Source organism: Falco naumanni, chromosome Z, assembly GCF_017639655.2.
Source record: "Falco naumanni isolate bFalNau1 chromosome Z, bFalNau1.pat, whole genome shotgun sequence".
Taxonomy (NCBI): Eukaryota; Metazoa; Chordata; class Aves; order Falconiformes; family Falconidae; genus Falco; species Falco naumanni.
In genome coordinates, this window is record NC_054080.1 from 21,257,728 (window position 1) to 21,277,545 (window position 19,818).

Below are 19,818 nucleotides of genomic sequence, written 5' to 3' on the forward strand. Positions count from 1 at the left end.
ATAATCTAGAGTAGTCAGTGTTGATTTATGAAGGCGAAACAATGCCTAACCAACCTGACAGTATTCTACAACTAGTTGGCTGGCTTGCTGGATGATGGGAGAGCAAGCAGATGTTGTTTGCTAAGGCTTTTGACATTGTTTCCCATAACAACTTCATAGACCAGCTGACAAAGTTTGGGTGAAAGAAGAGGAGGGGGAGATGGATTCAAAACTCCCTGAGCTGCTGGGACCGGAGGGTTGAGATCAGCAACACAAAGTCTAGTAGGTGGGTCACCAGGGTCTACCTCAGCAGTGAGTACTGATGCCAGTACTGCTTAAAGTCTTCACGGTGGCAGTTAAACAGACCTGAAAAACGGGACAGAGCACAGTCTCATTAAGTTTGCAGGTGATACAAAACTGGGAGTTGTGCTGCCATTTAGAGGAACCTGAACAGGCTTGATGGACTGGGCAGAAAGGAATCACACAAAGTTCAACAAAGGGAAATACAAAGTCCTGCATCTGGAAAGGAATAACCCCACACACCAGTACATACTGGGAGCCAACGGGCTGGAAATGAGCTCTGCAGAGAAGGAGCGGGGGGAACTTGTGGACACCAAGAAGACCATGAGCCAGAAACATGCCCTTGTGACAAAGGCAGCCAACAGCCTTCCAGGCTGCTTTAGGCAGAGTGTTGCCAGTGTCCTTCTTCTGCTCCTCTGTTCAGCCCCAATGAATACACTTGGAGTACTGGGTCCAGTTCTGGGCTTCCCAGTACAAGACAGGTATGGACTTTACTAGAGCAAGTCTAATGCAGAGACATGAAAATATTTAAGGGACAGGAGTCTTTCATATGAACAGAGGCTGAGAGATCTGAGACTGTTGAGCCTGGAGAAGGGAAGGGTCAGGAGCTTCTTACCCGTGTATATAAATATCTGATGGGATAGAATGAGAAGAGGGAGTGAAGCTCTTCTTCATGGTGCCCACTGACAGGACAAGAGGCAATGGTCACAAAGTGAGACACATTGAATCTATCTGAACTCAAGAAAGCAGTTTTTTACTGTGAAGCTGATCAAACACTGGCACGGGTTGCCCAGAGACATTGTAGAGTCTCCACTCCATCCTTGGAGACACTCGTAATCCAGTTGGGCACAGTCCTGGGTTTAACCTGCTGTAGCTAACGCTGAATGAGTAGAGGGGGTGGACTACACGGTCTCAGGCAAGCCCTTCCAGCCTAAGACGTTCTGTGCTTTAACATCAACAACTCTGTGCTTTTTTGGGGGTAAGACTGATCTACTTATGAGTTATTTCTGAAGATTTATAAAGCTGTTAAAAATATTTTTCTTGGTTTTTTTCACTTTTTACTTTAGGAAAATGAATTTTCCTTTTCTGAAAACCAGTTTTTGTTGCTGGAAAAATATTTTTTAAATTCAGTCTTTGCTGTTAAAATTTCTGCTTGTAAGAGCACTGTTTGCCTGAAATGTCCATTTTTTTGAAACCATTAGAACATTTCATATGAGAAGATCAATTATATTTCATGGGAAAGGTGCTGATCTTTTTTGTGAGTGGAAAAAGTGGTTCTTTCATTCCTGAACAGTAAGAACGTCACACTTCAAGTAGCTTGCTTTTTTTTTTTTTTTTTTTGTAAGTATTTCATATGCCTCTAGATGACTGGTTTTCAAATTTACAAGTAGATAATTTTAAATAGACATCGGTATTTCTCCTGTAACAGAGATTGGAGAACTTACTCTCTACATTAAGCAGAAACTCTTTGTCATTTTAGAGTCACGCTGTCACAAAATGTTTAGCAGGAAGATTGAACAAACTCATGTGTTGAGAATGAGATGCAACCACAGATAACATGAGGTTAAATACATATTCATGGAACAGTTTAAAGGAAGAAGCAGAAGCTCATTACCATTTAAAGACCCTTTCTAAACAAGTGAAGAGAGCAGCCATCATGCCCAAATAGGGTCAGTGGCTGGCAAGAAGTAGTACTCCACAGCTTAGGTAAGTGGGATGAAAGCAGCAGTTGAAATAAGTAGAACTACAGGTTATTTTCCACACTTGGTGAGTTCAATGCCCTTTAATAAAAAATGGTTGAGAAGAATGAACAGTTTATTGTTTCATTTTATCTTCCCTCTGAGGTAAAATCTCTTTTTTATATGGAAAATTACTAAATAAGGAATGAGCTTATAGAAATTAATGGTCAAAGTTACTTTGTGGTCCTTGTGTGCGAGAAGTGTAACCACATGTCATAGTGGAGAGGAAAGGATGCTGCTGAAGTGCACTCAGTAGAAACTGTACCTCTGTGCATGGTACCTTTGTTAAAGCACTGCTTTTCTTACTAGCACAAGTTGGCAAGTGGATAAGTGGCAGAGCCAGACCAGGCTCCACTTCTAATGCAAAAGTTCCACTTCTAATTCAAAAATTAGAAGTTGGAGTAAATCACACCACCTGCATTTCTAGAAGTTTGGTTGCAGATTGCATCCAAGACACCAGCTGTGTGTCCCACTCCACTTGCACAGAGTATCCAAGTACCGCTACTATCCTACTCTGGCCTCTGTGGTCACTAGATCACTACAAATTATGGCATTATAGAAATAACTTATGGTAATGGAACAGCACATATTCTTGTTGTTGTGTTCGTTTTTGTGGAGTTTTTGTCGAGTCTTCCCCTCCATTTGTACATATATGTACGTATGTCATTTACAGAGAGGAGCTGTTTGATCTGGTTTTGATCTGCATGTTGATGAGTATTAAAGCCCATAGAAAGAGGTAGCTGGTGTGAAATCACTGAAACAGTTGCTATATAAGCAAGAGTACCATAAAGTAAGCATATGAATTTTGCATGACTGGAAGGTATTTCATATTAAAAGCAAATAGCCTCGTAGTAGTTCAAAGGGAATAAAAACATAAATTAATCCAATACAGCCAATGCAATATCTCTTTTTCAGAGAATCAGTTGACCTTTTGTTTGTTTTGATCCTGTCGTTAAAGTGAAGCAGACAGTGCATGAGCTTTTGTACAATGCTTGAATCACGTATGCTGTTTCAGTTTTAAAATAACAGCTATTAATTTCCAACTCCAAAGGTTTCTCCTTCAAGGCTAATTGAAGCAAACAAGTTTGTTTTTGTAAGCCTCATTCCAGAATGCTCAAGTGCATATATTCTGGCTGAATATTTGGAGTCCAGTTTTCTTTGTGCTTCAGTCTTGAAGGAAATATGAAACTGGGGGGTGGAAAGGAGGGGTTTATTATGAGGAATCTGGGGTGATTTGCAGTGAACAGGTGTCTTTCAAGTTGTGTTTCAGTAAAAACAACTCTTTAGTTAGATAGATCACTCAGTAGCCTGAATATTGGATTCCTTTTTGTTAGGGTTTCTTTTGGAATGAAGTAGAAACACTCTTTTTTAGTATTAAATGTAACGGTTATTCATGAGAGTGCTAAATGGAGTAGCATTTAGAAAAGCAAGAAGGAAATACTTCCTAAGAGCCAGATAGTCATGTCTTGCCTTAAAGTGTGTGATGTCTTAATCAGACAGATATTAATGGCAAAGTTTTCATGTACTTTACTGGAGTTCAGATGTCACCCTTGGACTAACACTTTCCTTCTGTGGTAGCTTATGTGGAGTACTATCCAGTGTGCTAAAAAAACCCCAACAAACATGAGCTATGTCTTACTAAGCATACTTTACTGTGTACATCCTGACATGTATATTACTTACAGACTACATAGTATCATTCACTGTAATTATTAAAAAAACCCTTGATGTTAAAATGCCTCAAGTTTTGGTGGATTTTCCATGCAATTCATGGCGGTAGAAGATAGAGTAGGTGAACGATACACTATTACATACCTCCACATGATTTCTTTGAAATTATAGAATTGTAGAATAGTTTGGGTTGGGAGGGACAAGAGTTATCTAGTCCAACCTCCCTGCAGTGAGCAGGGACATCTTCAACTAGATCAACTAGACTCTGGCCATGAACATTTCTAGGAATGGGATATCTACTACCTTTCTGGGCAACCTGTTCCAGTGTTTCACCACCCTCATTGTAAAAAAAATTCTTCCTTATAGCTAGTCTAAATCTACCCTCTTTTAGTTTAAAACCATTACCCCTTGTTATATCGATACATGCCCCACTAAAAAGTGTCCCCATCTTTCTTATAAGCCCACTTTAAGTATGGAAGAGTTGCAATAAGGTCTCCCCAGAGGCTTCTCTTCCCCAGGCTGAACAACCCCAGCTCCTTCAACCTTTCCTCTTAGGAGAGGTGGTGTTCCAGCCCTCTGATCATTTTTGTGGGCCGCCTCTGGACCCATTCCTACAGGTCTGTGTCTTTCCTGTGCTGAGGACTCCAGAGGTGGATGCAGTACTCCAGGTGGGGTCTCACAAGACAGAAGCAGAGGAGGAGAATCGCCTCCCTTGACCTGCTGGTCATGCTTCTATTGATGCAGCCCAGGATACAGTTGGCTTTCTGGGCTGCGAGCACACTTTGCTGACTCACCTCCCTTAAGACTCCATAGAACTGCTTTATGTCCAAGCAGTATGGATGAATATGTGGTCTTGAGGTCTAGGTAGGTGACTAGAAGAAGTTTGATTATGTTTGGCTAGAAACAAATACATTTATTCTTATCTAAAACCAGTGCTGAATGTGTATTGACGTCATAAGGAACAGCACTGGGCTTGGTATTTGTGCCTCTTCGGGGCTATGGGTGGATTGTTTCTGCATGCCTGGAATGCAGAGTTTTTCTGAATTGTAAAGGTAGCATCTGTTGGTCTTGGGAAAGTGTCGTGCTTTGCTGCATTCCTTCTTCCCGTCCTATCAGTGTAGCTTTTGCACTGATGGTACTTGTGTTGTGATTAAAAGCAGTGCTTTTATTTTTAAATGTTTTAGAAGTATCATGCTGTTATGAATTACTGCTGTGAACTTTTAAACCCAGGAAAACTTCTGAATAAATGTGATAAGGGATAAGGTAATCCTGGTCTCAGGATTCATTCCTTCACTGAAATAAATCACATCATTTTTCAGCCTAACTGTTAACTTTTTTTTTTTTTTTTTACAATAAATTGTTATTTAAAATCCATCTTTATTCTTGAAAATTTTTCTCTGCTCCTACTGAGCTTTCCCTTTATATTTTTATATATTATATTTGACTGGACAGGTAATTTCCTGTACATGATACATTTTTATTGGCTTATGTAGAAGAAAGAAAGGTAAATAAAATAAACTAGTACAAGAGAGGTGCTCAGTCAGTAATGGACAATACAGCAGGACAAGTAATAGAAAATAGAAAAAATGTTATTTAACACAATTAGAAAAAAACACTTTGGGAGCCCCAGAAAGTAAGAAAAATGGGTTGCACAATGCACTTCAGACTGCATTTTAATATCACAAACCCTTATATGACTTAAAAGTGCCAACATAGTCTAACCATATGTCAAGTTGTCATTTTGTTTGAATGCATGAAGCTAAGATGGTATGTTTATAACACAAAGGAACGTCTATTTGATCTGCAGGATCGCCCTTCACATTCTCAAAGTCATGTGCTCGAATGTTTGTTGATTATAGCCAAGTAATTTGCCCCATAGAGATAAAAAAGAGAATGTAAATATGAATGAGAAGCTGAACTCTTCTAAGAGTGCATATATGTATAATTTTAAATTTAAAGCATTGCTTATGACTAGGTATCATTGTAGGTACCTTCTAACTCAAATATTCCATCCCATTCTATCATATTCTATTCTCTTCTGTTCTATTCCAAAAAGATGAACTGCAAGCTTTCTGTGTCTTTCAGGCTTTCTCCCTGTGTTGAATGCCCCACATTTATGACTTGTGGAGGCGCCATCTGTATTCGGCAAATCAAGATTTTCAGTTGTTCTGTGGTTCTACAAAGCTTCAAATGTGACCTCTTCCAGAGTCCATTGCAGTGTATTCACATCTTATTATTTAATTGGAATACTCTTTTACCATGGAGGTCTGCTAACAGACAAGGACACAGGCTATGTGAAAAGCTGGACAAATGTAGAGTGACAACACAATACCTGTCTCAAAGAACATGTAGTCTTTAATAAGAGACAGCACACAGCTAGGCACTGGGGAGCATAAGAACCAGTAAGAGGTGTGATAGCTGGGAAAGTGGTGGTGTTAGCCCCAGCTAGCTTTGCTAGGACTCACTGGCGAGGCTTTCTTGCCTTCATTTCAACAGTCCAGCTTTCATATCCCCTAATTACAGAAGTGCCTCTGAACATACTATAGTGCTTTCCTTATACTGTGTAGTAAATAGAGTCACAAGGCCAAATTATTTTTTGGTAGGGCTTCGCTGTTACAGTGGAATATAAGGATGGAGGAACAGAATTCAAAGGTCTAGCTGTTCCCTGCTGCTGACAGATGATGTGCCTTCCTGAACTGTAGATCTTAATCAGGTGCTGGGGCTTTCGCTGCATGCTAAGTAGATGTAACATAATGTAACATTACACTGTTGTGTTTGTTTGAAAGTGAAGAAACTTGGTTGTATGATCTTGGTATTTTTAATGTTAGGGAATAAAAATCAGACATTTACCAGATTTCAAACATTTTAAAAATTTAAGCATACTGTGTGCTTGAATTAAAGATGTAAAGTCTTTCTACCCATGAATCTTGTTCATCTTGAGCTATTATAGCCTCTGATACTTACAAAAGGGCAACATGTTTGTTTTCTTATCTCAGACCTGTAATTGTAAAATGTAACCTTATTCCCGTTATGGCATTCTGGAATTTAAAGCCTAAATCTGGAATATTAACTGTGCTTAACAGCCTTCTGCCAATCACTATAGAAGTATTGACATCTGATTTACTTTATATTTGATTGAAAGTTTAAGTAAATCCCCAAATATTTTGGTTTAGTAGTTCTGAGATGAGAAAAATAAAGTCCCATGTGGCATTTAGCAGGATTTCTTGAAGTGACAAATGCAGTAGGCATTTAATTGACAGCAGATCTTCTTATTGTTATTTGTTCTTGTTATTTATGTATCCGTAAATAATTCAAATTATACATTCTCAATTGGTTGTTTTGTTTTGGCTCAATAAAGGACATCTCCCCTGTGCTTCCTCTTGGATCTAGTCTTTCACATGTGGCACTTGAGACTGTTTTTGGCAGAGGTAATGGATCAGATTCCTTTCGAAGTTACCGAATTCGCTACAACCTTGTTACAAAGCAGTCGCTACAAATCAGTTATGCTATTTTAGTCCATGATTTTTCACTGAGCAAGGAGAACAAGAAACTGAACCTGATGCTTGCTTATGTATTGCCTGTCATACCAGTCTCTTCGTTCACTCAGTTAATTGACAGCAAATACTCACCTGTATGGCCTTGTTCTTGCCTGCTGTGCATTAGTATGGGTAAGGTGCTGGCCATTGACTTCACAACACAGTCAGAGAAAGGACTGGCTTTTAAAGCATTCCGGCCATTCCCACACTAAGCCTTCATCCTCAAGAGGCACACCAGCCCCTGGGGTTTGCTGCTGGTGTGACTGTTTTTTTGAGACGGTGTGCTGGGACAAATCCAAGGCTTGATCTACCTTTAAAAAAGAAATCTGTGAATAGTGTAAGCATTTCACCTGTAAGTAATGTATGCCGTCAGTCTGGAGTGGAGTTCTAGTGTTTGCAGAAATTGATGGATTTGTTCCCTGTGTCTAGTAATTCATTGCTTTTCTTTTTACTATTACTTCACTGGGAATTGCTTCCTTTGCCCCCTTTTTTCCTCATTCGCCTAATTGTATGGAATATTTGTCAGTAACAGGATGGTTTTATCTGAGAAGGACAACAGCAGAGAATTTTTTTTTGTGGAAAAACAGTAAGGATTATTGCTGTTGTATGAAAACAGGAAGGTTGGGTCATTTTTGTCTTTATTTTACAACCTGATCACTGTTTAGTATCTGTGGCAATGCAACATATGCAATATGTTATTGTTCTGGTACTATTATCACCACATTTTTGTGTGGTAGTTCTTAGCTGGATGATTTCTCCTGGTAGAACTGTTTCATGGAACTATAAATAACATTTTTTCTTGAGTACATATAGGTGATGTTTATGTGGTTTTCTTCTTTTAACTGTGAATCCTGAGAGCAAACAGGGTTTCTTTTACCTATATAAAATGTTTATGTGTCTTTCTGCAGGCCAAATTACCAGAGAAATACCCTTTTGGGGGTTAAAATTTTGTGAAATATTTGATGACTAGCTTCCAAAATACATTTAGGAAAATAGACCAGTTAAATGTCAGACATTTCTGTTGGTAGGCTACAGAGTCATCTGTATTGCTTTGGTGTTGATGCTGGAAATACATTATTCATCTCATATCATCCATTGCTGGCAGTTGCAATTTTGCTTGCAATTATTGTTGCCTTGAATTTGACCAGTTGTGCTTATGATCTGCTTGTGAATGCTATTCAGATGTTTATACTTCTGGTGATATGCTGGTTTCAGCCATTACAAAGGTCCCAAAATAGTCTGAGTACTATCCTTACCATATGGTTTTCATTATATATGGTGTAGTTCTACTGTGTTAAATTGTATCAAAAAAAGTGCACCTCTTGAATAAGACTCCAGGTATAGTCTTGGGATATCTGATTTGGTCATAGTATTTATCCTGAGTTGCTGTTAAGTTTTACCTCAAGAAAAAAATGAAAAACTTATAGCAAATTGAATGCATGAGTCTCTTGCCCTTTCTTTACATATAATTGAGCAGTATCATCAGAAAGTTAAGTTTTCCATAGAGAAGATGTGTTTGTTGTGGTTACCAGCTTCCTCTTCAACTTTGTGTGTTTCATAGTCTTTATGTTTTGAGAAGACACAAGGTAACATTTTAGGGAAGTAAATGCTGAAAGACTGGCAGGATGAGTGTTGTATATCTCTAGGTGAAGCACAGTTGTTTTGTCAGTCAGGGATGGGTGCATCATTTTTTTGCCTCGATGGCTTTTTGCAATGTAGAACTAAAAAAAAAGTTTGAAAGGTTGAGATCTTTTTGTTCTAAAATCTTGAGATATGTGGAAACCAGGAATAGTAGTTTTTTATTAAAGCTATGGAGGTTTTTTAGCCGAATAAATCAGTTTTAATTGCAAAATAAAAACTTTAGGTCACTTCTTGATTCTGGCTTATTTATGTGGCATGTTTAGAGTAGCTTTGTTTACTTCTTCCATTGTTTTTTAAACATACTGGGTAGGGTTTTTTTTAATCCATTTAATTCCAGTGAAAAACTGGAACTCAGTGAAGCTTTAGTTTGTTTTTAGGCTATTTGTATGTGATATGGTCCATGTCTTTAACCTTTAAACTTCTGTATTTTAATTATCTTCATTTGTGGAATGATACTGGTTAGATTTTACAGTCCTGTAATTTTGTGTAGCACAGTGCATATACAGTTGGCATTTAACTTGCTTCTAAAACTGATATAATTGGTTTGAGCTGCTATCAATAGTCACAGTGATAAACTGACAATTTGTCTTTACCTCTGTGAGGGACACTGTGATGGATTGATCTTGGCTGGCCGTCAGATGCCTCCCACCCAGCCACTCTTTCTTATTCCCCCTTCTGAACAGGGCAAGGGGTAAAAATAAGATTAAAAAGTGCATGGGTTGGGATCAAGATGTGGAGGTTGCTCACCAATTACCATTGCGGGCAAAACAGACTCAGCTTGGGGAAAATTAGTTTAATTTATTGCCAATTAAAAATAGAGTATAATAGTAAGAATCAAACACAAAATTTAAAACATCTTCCCCCTACCCCTCCCTTCCCAAATTCAACTTCACTCCTCTGTTCCTGACTCCTCTGCATCCTCCTCCCTGAGTGGCACGGGGAGGTGGGGAATGGCGGTTGCATTAAGTTCATCACATGTTATACCACTGCTCCTTCCTCCTCACACTCTTCCCCTGTTCCAGTGTGGGTCCTTTCTACAGGGTCACAAGTACTGCCAGAAACCTGCTCCGGTGTGAGCTTCTTTCCATGGGGTCACAGGGCCTGCCAGGAGGCTTCTCCAGCACAGGCTCTCCACAGGGTCACAGCCTTCCTTGAATGTATTCACCTGCTCCAGCATGGAGTCCTCCATGGGCTGCAGGTGGATATCTGCTCCACCATTAACCTCCATGGGCTGAGAGGCACAGCCTGCCTTACCATGGCCTTCACCATAGTCTTCACCATGGGCTGGGGGGAACCTCTGCTGCAGCCCCTGGAGCCCCCCCTGCCCCTCCTGCGGTGCTGGCCTGGGGGGCTGCAGGGCTGTTCTCACATTTCCTCACTCATCTCCCCCAGCTGCTGTTGCACAGTAGTTTTTTCCCCTTCTTAAATATGTTATCACAGAGCCACCACCAGCATCACTGATGGGCTCGGCTTTGGCCAGCGGTATGTCCATCTTGGAGCTGACTGGCACTGGCTCTATTCAACATGGGGATGGCTTCTGCAATCCTCTCACAGAAGCCACCTCTGTAAACCCCCTGCTACCAAAACCTTGCTGTGCAATAAACCTTAAAAAAATACACTGAAATTCTGTTTCTGTTAAGAATGGAAAACCTCTAATGTGGAAAAGAACCTGTAGACTTGAATGGCTCACGCCTTTTCACAACAGCTAATTGCTTGCATTGCAAGGATTTTGTCTGATTTAATGTTTCCCTCTAAGAATGAGTTTAGCATTTGGGAACGGTGCAAAATTAAAAGCTTCCAATTAGTTTCACATTGTAGCTGCTTCTGTTTCCTCATATCAAGTTGGACTGAGGGCTTTATACTGGTTTTACCTTTTTGTAGCCATCTCCTTTCCTTCACTCAGGTCTAATGAACTCAACTCTCTCTGCAGTGAGAGCCAGTAATAGGTAGCTGAAGTTGTTTTACATGCTTTCTTCTCCCCCAGTTCCTCCTCCCTAAGAGTTCGTTCCTTCTCATATTGCAAGGAGCAGAAATACCCTAATACATTAAAGAAAACTCCTGGGGTTTTTTGGTTGTTTGGGGTTTTTTTACTTTTTCTTTTTGATTGTCATGGTTTAACCCCAGCTGGCAACTGAGCCCCACACAGCCTCTCATTCACTCCGCCCTGGTGGGATGGGGTAGAGAACCAGATGAGTAAGAGCAGGAAAACTTGTGGGATGAGATATAAGTAAAGCAAAAGCTGCACATGCAAGCAAAGCAAAACAGGGAATTAATTCACCACTTCCCATGGGCAGGCAGGTGCTCAGCCATCCCCAGGGAAGCAGGGCTTCATCACATGTAATGGTTACTTGGGTACACAAGTGCCATCACTCCAAAGGTCCCTGGCTTCCTCCTTCTTCCCACTGAAAGAAGACATGATGCCATATGGTATGGAATACCCCTTCGGTCAGTTGGGGTCAGCTGTCCCAACTGCGTCCCTTCCCAGCTTATTGTGCCCCCCAGTCCACTCGCTGGTGGGGTGGGGTTGAGGAACACAAAAGCCCTTGGTTCTTTGTAAGCACGGCTCAGCAGTAACCGAAACATCTCTGTATTATCAACACTTTTTTCCAGCACAAATCCAAAACACAGTCCCATACCAGCTACTGTGAGGAAAATTAACTCAGCCCAAACCAGCACATTCATTTATAGAGAAAATTGTGTTGAATAGTCCTTTACCTTCAGTAGTAACTTGGTGAGAAATAAGAATTTGCTTTTCCAGCTCTTTCAGCTTTAAACTCTAGATTCGCCTCTTGGTTCTTTTCATAACTTTTCAAGAACAGGTGTCTTACAATCAGCTTTCTGCTTTGGTGAGGTGTTACAAAGAAGATTAATGATGTAGGTTTTGTTTGCCAGTAAACATAACACCTGCAGAAAAGTGTTTTCTTCAAATCCCTTATCCAAGGACATTCTTAACTGCATATGAATGTTTCACACAATGATTTTATTTAGGTCTGCACAGCTGACTTCATTATTCATAAACATATTTCTTGGCAGATGTCATATGAATAAACTGGGCTTGTATAATTTTTTTTTTTTCCTTCAGGGAATTAATTTTGTTACGTAAAATGTACTGGAAGGATTTAATTTGCTTCCGGAACAATACTTAACACTTATGTAGTACCTCACATTATTTAAAAATACATCATGCTTTTCTTTTTCAGTTTCTTTTAAAATAGTTTCCTTTTCCACTTTTACTATTGTTATACTTGTCTGTAGTGATAATGCATGTTCATTCTAGTTAGTGTTAAGAAGGTAACAAGGGTTTTATTGTCTTTGATCTTCTGGCTGTTTAAGCTGCAATTTATTCAGAATTATATATTGGCTTTTCCAGCTAAATTTCTTGCTTTGCAAGAGAGTTTTCTTTTTCCCCTGCTGTGAGAGAATGGTTAAGGCCTCTGATAATCAGTGCACATTGATATAATTCTGCTTTTGCCTTAGTGTTTTGGGGGAAGTTCGTTTGCAGGCTGAAGAAAGATAAATCGTCCATCTATAAAGCACTGACTGCTTTATAGGTGTGTTAGTCTGCTTCTAAGTGGAGATAAGGTGTGGTAGGATTTGGTTTTCTGCGCACAGTTCTTTTCTGCCTTCTTGAGCAGAGGAGAACTATAGTAACAGAAGCTGCTGTCTTCAAGCCAGTAAAGTAGTAGCATTCTTAAGAGAAGATGCATCATTAATGCAGCTGTGGTTGCAGGGTCATAAGGGTGCTCAACCTTATGGTGTGGGTCTTTACACCTATAAGGTCTAAAGATTAGGTCTTTACACCTATATTGACCTTCTGGAAGGACTGAGTGATGCTGAATATAGAGTATTTTTGGCTTCCAGGTCAAGTATCACTTAGCTATTCTCCCTGAAAATTGAAGTGGCTTCTTCTTAATGTGCAAAGTAAAGATGGAAAATCATATTTAGCTTTTAGGATTACGTTATGAAAGACTTTACTGTACAAGTTAAATGTTTTCGGTAATACAGCAACTATATTAAACCATTTCTGTGTGATTTTGACTCTCTAGTAGACAATCCATTTCTCTTTTCTTAATTAGGTCTTTACTGCTGTGCTGACTCAACCAAAATGTCCATAGAAGAATAATGGAAGCCCCTGAATACCTTGATTTGGATGAAATAGATTTCAGTGATGATATATCGGTAAGTACAAGTCTTATTTTATTTGTTCAAGTTGAGTCAATCTTAGATATCGCAACCCTGATATAACAAACAACACTATTGTTAGCAGCCACATTCTTTTTTACTTCATATATAGGCACGTTTAAGTAGGTTGAATCTAGAATAAAATAAGGTGTTTTGTAATGGAATTCACTAATAAGCTTGGAAGGAAAACGTGATTCCTCTTCAGGTAGTAAAAATGACTTGCAAATCAATAAATTAATTTCTGGGTTGCTTATCTACTCTGTTGTCTTGAACGAGTTATGTGCACTCCAATGCTAGCCTTAGACACTAAAATGATGTTTATCTTTTTTTTTTTTTTTAAATATATTGCAGTTGTAAAAAACCACACCTGCCTCTCTCACCTCTGAATTGCTCCTTCTCCATTTAAGTTTTTACTCTGCTCTTTCCACCAGTAGCCATCTCCAAATACAGCAAGGTTTTATCAGTAGTTGTGGTGTAGCTACCTGCGTCATGGTAAAGTATAGAAAGAGGCAGCAAGACTTCCAGGGATTCACAGACAGCACTGATCCTTAGTGTCACACTAAAATGACTGCAGCTGTAATTGCAAGTAAAAATAACTGTTCATCTACATTGTTAGTGGTTCTTATGGAAGCACTGATACCGTATATTCTATTACTCAGAATAATACTCCTACTGCCAGTGTTTCTGCTTTTTGTGTAATAGAGTTGCTAGTATGTTGAATGTCTGATTAACAATGGACTTGAATACATAAATTAAATCCACTATAAGAAAATGTATTAGTCCAATGAAAGTGTACCACCATCTCCTTCCACATTTTTCCTAATTTTAGAGTTTTATTTCTTCTTTTTTTTTTTTTTTTTCCCCCACAAAGGGCCTGCTTTTCTCTTTAGCTTTTTGGACTCTTGATTCATTTTAAAACATTCCAGATGCTTTATTTGCAGACAGATTCCTTTTGGAGAGGATTTATTTATTATTTTTTTTTTACCTATTGTAATGTTCAATTGTTATTGAAGAGGAATATGGCAAATCCCCAAAATATTACAAGACAATGAGCCAATCTTGAGCGAATATCTTATTCTGGGCAACTTTCTTTTTATTACTGTTATACACTAGATCATGTCCTGGTATCTGTTTCTATACTCAGTTTTGTAAAACTGTAAAACATAATAGATGTAACCTCTCCGTGTCTCTCCCATTGTGGCTGTTGCTGCATACTGGTGGGTTAGGTTACTCACTTTTCTGCTGAACAGCTCAGGCTGCCTATTTTAATAGGCTGTGCTTTCACTGGATGCTGAGCCTTGAATAAAAAACCAGCACAAATTACGGAGGCAGCAGTTTTACTCCCTGCTTTAGCAGGTAAGAGAACAAAGGATTTGTTGCCGGGATCCAGATTAAAAAGAGAATTCATGGTTATTCTAGTGCTCTACTCCTATCTCACCATATACAATTTAGAGGTACCTGACCTTCACATTTTATCATTAGCCTGCTGTGGAAAGAGCAGCTGCACAGCATCAGTGTTAGCAATTTATATTGTTCCTGTTAGCCCTCTGATTCTAATCCAGTGCAGAAAAGTACTGACTAAAAATAATGGCAGCAAGAAGCCTGTTAAAATGATGCACTTACAAATGTACTTGTGTTAGAAAGTCACTACGTATAGTCCAGACCCTTGTAGACCATTTCAGACAAAATGACCACAATGTAATAGACCTAAAAAATAAAAAGGAATTTGTTCTAAAAGGCAAATAGACATATGGGTGGGCTTGGTTTCTTTTGTTTCTTTGTTCATGTTTCATTTGTACATAAGCAAAAGAAACTGTACATTTCTCCAATATCATAGACTCATACAATGGTTTTAGTTGGAAGGGACCATCAAAGGTCATCTAGTTCCAATTCCCCTGCCATGGGCAGGGACATCCTTCACTAGATCAGGTTGCTCAAAGCCCATTGTGGTGGATTGACCTTGGCTGGCCACCAGGTGTGGACCAAGCCACTCTATCACTCTCCCTCCTTCAACAAGGTGGGGATTAAAATATGACAAAAAGCTCATGGGTCAAGGACAGGGAGATCACTCACCAATTACTGTCACGGGCAAAAAAACCCTCAGCTTGCGGTTATTGGTTGGATTTATTGCCAAAAACAATAACAAACCCCAAAACACCTTCCCCTCACCCCTCCCTTCACAGGCTTAATTTCACTCCCGAGTTCCCTGCCTCCCCACCACAATAAGTGCCAGCGGATGAGGGGAGTGGGGGTTGCATTCAGTTCTTCATATGTTGTCTCTGCCACTCCTTCCTCACACTTTTCTCCTGCTCCAGCATGAAGTCCCACCTGTGACAGACTGTCCTCCACGAACTTCTCCAATGTGTCCTTCCCATGGGCTGCAGTTCTTTATGAACTACTCCAGTGTCGATCCTTTCCACAGGGTGCAGTCCTTCAGGAACAGACTGCTCCAGTGTGGATCCCCCACAGGGTCACAGTTCCTGCCAGCAAACCTGCTCCTGCATGGACTCCTCTCCACAGTTCCTGCCAGGAGCTTGCTCCAGCACAGGCTGCCCACATGCTGCAGGTTTCCTCAGTGCACATCTACCTGCTCCAGCATGAGGTCCTCCATGGGCTGCAGAGTGGGTATCTGGTCTACCACGGTCTTCTCCATGGGCTGTAGAAGAATCTCTAATGCCTGGAGGATCTCCTCTCTCTCCTTCTTCACTGACCTTGGTGGCTGCAGGGTTCTTTCTTTCACATATTCTCACTGATGTCTCTCAGCTGTTGTAGTGCAGTGTTTTTTACCCTTTCTTAAGTATGTTGTCTCAGAGGCGCTACCAACAGCACTGATGGGCTCAGATTTGACCAGTGGTGGGTCCATCTTGGAGCCAGCTGGAACTGGCTCTGTCTGACATGGGGGTAGCCCCTGGTGTCTTCTCACAGAAGCCAGCTCTGCAAGCCCCCCTGCTAGTTTGCCGTATAAACCTGATACAATCATCAGTGATGGGCACCTACCACATCTCTGAGCAACCTGTTCCAGTGTCTCACCACTCTCATTGTAAAAAATGTCTTCCTTGTATTCAGTCTGAACTGACCCTATTTCAGTTGCCCCTTGTCCTGTCACTACAGGCCCAGGTAAAGTCTTTCTCTATTTTTCTTGTAAGCCCCTTTATATATTGAAAGGCCATAAGAAGGTCTCCTTGCAGCTTTCTCTTCTCCAGGATGAACAACCCCAAGTCCCTCAGCCTTTCTTCACTGGAGAGGTGTTCCAGCCCTCTGACTGTTTTCATGGCCCTCCTCTGAACCCACTCAACACGTCTTTCATGTACTGGAGGCCCCAGAGTTGGATGCAGTACTCCAGGTGGGGTCTCCTGAAAGTGGAGTGGAGGAGGAGAATCACCTCCCTCACCCTGCTGACAATACTCCTTTTTGTGCAGCTCAGGATACAACTGGCTTTCTGGTCTGCAAGTGCACATTGCCAACTTATGTCAAATTTCTCATCCACCAGTATCTTCAAGTCCTTCTCTGCAGAACTGCTCTCAGCCTGTAATACTGGTGATTGCCCTGACCAAGGTGCAAGACCTTGGCTTTGTTGAACTTCATGAGGTCTGCATGGGCCTGCTCCTCCAGCCTGTCAAGGTCCCTCTGAGTGGCATCCCTTCCCTGAAGTGAATCAACTGTGCCAGTCAGGTTGGTTCATGTGAAAACTTTCTGAGGTCAATCCTGCTGCCTATGTCATTGATGAAGATATTAAATAGTATTGGCTCCAGTATGCACCCTTGGAGGACACCACTCATTACTGGTTTCCACTTGGGAGATTGAACCGTTGACTGTAATTCATTGGACATGGCCGGTTCTTCATCCATATAAACATCCATCTATCAAACCCATATCTCTCCAAATGAGAGACAAGGATGGTGTGTAGGACCGTGCCAAAAGCCGTACAGAAGCTGAGGTAGATGACATCTATAGCTCTTGTCACTCCATTATAGAAGGCCGCTAGATGAATGAGGCACAGTTTGCCCTTTATGAAGCCATGTTGGCTATCTCTGATCACCTCCCTGTCATCCGTATGTTTCAACATAACTTCCAGCAGGATGGGTTCTGTGGTTTTACTGGGTAATGAGGTGAGGCTGACTCATTGGTAGTTCCCAGGGTCCTCCTTTAGCCTTGTTGAAAATGAATGTGATACTCACTTTTCACCAGTCACTGGAGACTTGACTGCCATGATTTTTCAAATATGATTGAGAGAGGCTTAGGGACTACATCTACGCATTCCCTCAGAGCCTGGAATGCAAATGCAATGCTTATTTTGCAAACTAAGGCAGTACTATTCCAGATCTATCTGGTATAGTATATTTGAGTGCAGTTTAGACAGCAGAATAGGTTTCTGGAACTCTTGTTTACATTAAACAAAAATAATATTCTGTCTGTAATGGCATTAAGCAACCAAGCTGAATATTTTCATTTATTTCTTTGTAACTACTCACAGAAAGGAAGAAGAAAAAAGTATTACCTTTAAGTTGCATTAAATGATAGATACACTATTAAAAGTATGTTTTAAACTTTTCCCCTTTTCCCATTAATATTCTTGATTTTTTCCATAAATTTATTCCTGCTTGTAAGTTGTTTGCTATTGTTATTGTTACCTGAAGGTGTCCTAATCCTTTAATTAAAATGCAGTATTTATATTGCATTGGCAAATTGTGCAAATTGAAACTTAATTTAGTTCTTGATTTACAAAAATAATACCAAATGACTTAGTCATAACCAGACCTCCCAGTGCTAGATATTTGTGAATTATTTGGGGTTGAGGGTATAGGTTATTGCTCCAATGATTCAGATGGCTCTGTGTGAATGAAAGCCTGCCTCAGCGGTGCCAATGCAGGACTGGACCTGATACAAAGGTCTGTGAGATGTGAAGTGCAGTACGTGAATTTAAATATCTTTAAGCAGCTGTTGAGTTGTCCGGTATTTATAAACAGCTTGAAAAACTTCTTTATGTCAATCCTCCCCTTGCAGGGCAGATGTAAACTGTGTATGGTCAGGAGTATGACTGATCTCCTGGCCTCCCATTTATGTGGCATCTGGCACCTCCTGCGCCTGCTGCCACCCTTCTTTGGTCACGGAAGGAGCTGGGTCACCCTTCAGGCTCGGGAAGGTGTACAGGCAACAGAAAGCCAGACTTTGCCTACCCAGTGACCAGGACTTCAGGGCTCAGCATGTAGGATCTATATAGCTGTGCAGGCACAGTCACTGACTGTGGCAGCTTGATTGATTTCCCATCCATCTAATGAACTCATTGATATTCGCCCCTGCCCCTTTCTCCCTTTTCAGAATGAAACAAAACGCAGGTGGACACTAAAATGTTCATAGAAGGTGTTAGATTCAGAGAGACGTTTTGTACCTGTAACAGTGTCAGTGTCTATATAGGTCTCCTTTAAAGTTAAAGCAAAGAATAATATGTGAAGTGTTTTTATAAGATGCTGTAATCAATACATAGGACGAATAACCTAACCAGTGCTCCAGAGGTGCTGATCGCAGCCGTTAATGGGGAGGTGTTATTTCTCACATGCACTGTGCAAGCCAAATCTCTTTGCTCTACAGTTTTTGCTCTGGAGCGGCTTAAATTGACACTACTTTTGAGAATATCTTCCTGCAACCTCATATCAAGTATTGTTGCTTTACTTGTTCTCAATGTACCTTGCTATTCCCAAATATCTAGGAAAAAGGGTGATGTTGCACAATTTAGAAGTTATTAAGCAAATATAATATAAAGGTGTCAATTTAATGGTATTTGAATATTAATGAAACAGTTTATTTTCTGCTCTAGCAAATAAACTGAAATGAGACTGTTAAATGGCTTACAGTAACAATAACACCTGGAAACAAATTAACTGTAATGAAGGTATCTGTTTTCTCTATCTAAATGAAAACAGAGAGCTGTGCATGTAAGAGCAGGACACAGTCACCGGTGTCTTGATCCACTGGAGGTGAATTTGTTGAGTTTTGATGAGTTGACTCCAGTTGGAACAGAACATGGTGCTTAGTGTTTTGGGGGTGTCATGGCTCTGATGATGTGGTCTGAGAGTCATATTATGTGTCCCACTTTGCCATTTGTCTCCATTTCAGGAGACATTAAAGGTATTCTCCACAACAGAATGCTAAAAAATAACTTTTTTTTTAATTTATGGAGTTTTACTATTTTGTATATTCATTTCTACCCTGCTATTCATGATGCAGTATTTATTCTTCCTTATACTTCTCAGACACAAGTCTGCAAGTGGCTGACAAGTGGCACGGCACAGAACAGCCTTACTTGAGACTGAAGCGTTTTTTCCTCATGTGTTATGTGTTGGGTTTAAAATTCATTGCTTTAAAATTTGAGAACCTTGTGAAATTGAAAAGGTTAACGTTTGCATTAATTCAAATTCTATAGTGCAGTTTTGCATAATGAACAAATGTTTTGTATGATAAGGGACATTCTGTTTTCCCCTGAATTAGCAGTGTCAGTTGAAGAAAATTGGGAATATCTTGCAATTGCATGGAATACGTGTTACTGCTTCTTGTCTCTTGTTTGCTGTTGATACTGTTCTTCCACCTTACAAAGTTCTTAAGAGGTTTACTGAAATTCACTATTTCAGGTTGGACATAGGCATGCCTTAAATGCAGAAAAAGAACTCAAACAGGAATAAAAAATGCTATTACATGCATTATCCTGGGAAGAAGTCCTTGATTCTGTTGCAGAATTTCACCATCAGCCACAATACACTTTGATTAAATACCAG

At 40.1% G+C, this 19,818-nt stretch overlaps 1 protein-coding gene across 3 annotated transcripts in view; it reads left to right on the plus strand.

Moving 5' to 3' along the window:
• LOC121081382 (synuclein alpha interacting protein) overlaps positions 1–19,818 on the plus strand; it is a 94,747-nt gene that overhangs the window by 24,248 nt on the left and 50,681 nt on the right. For all 3 annotated transcript variants that reach the window (XM_040580374.1, XM_040580373.1, XM_040580375.1), the window contains exon 2: positions 12,943–13,045. In XM_040580374.1, coding sequence (XP_040436308.1) covers positions 12,989–13,045 — 57 coding nt within the window. In that variant the 5' untranslated portion in view covers positions 12,943–12,988. The remainder of the gene's footprint in view (positions 1–12,942; positions 13,046–19,818) is intronic.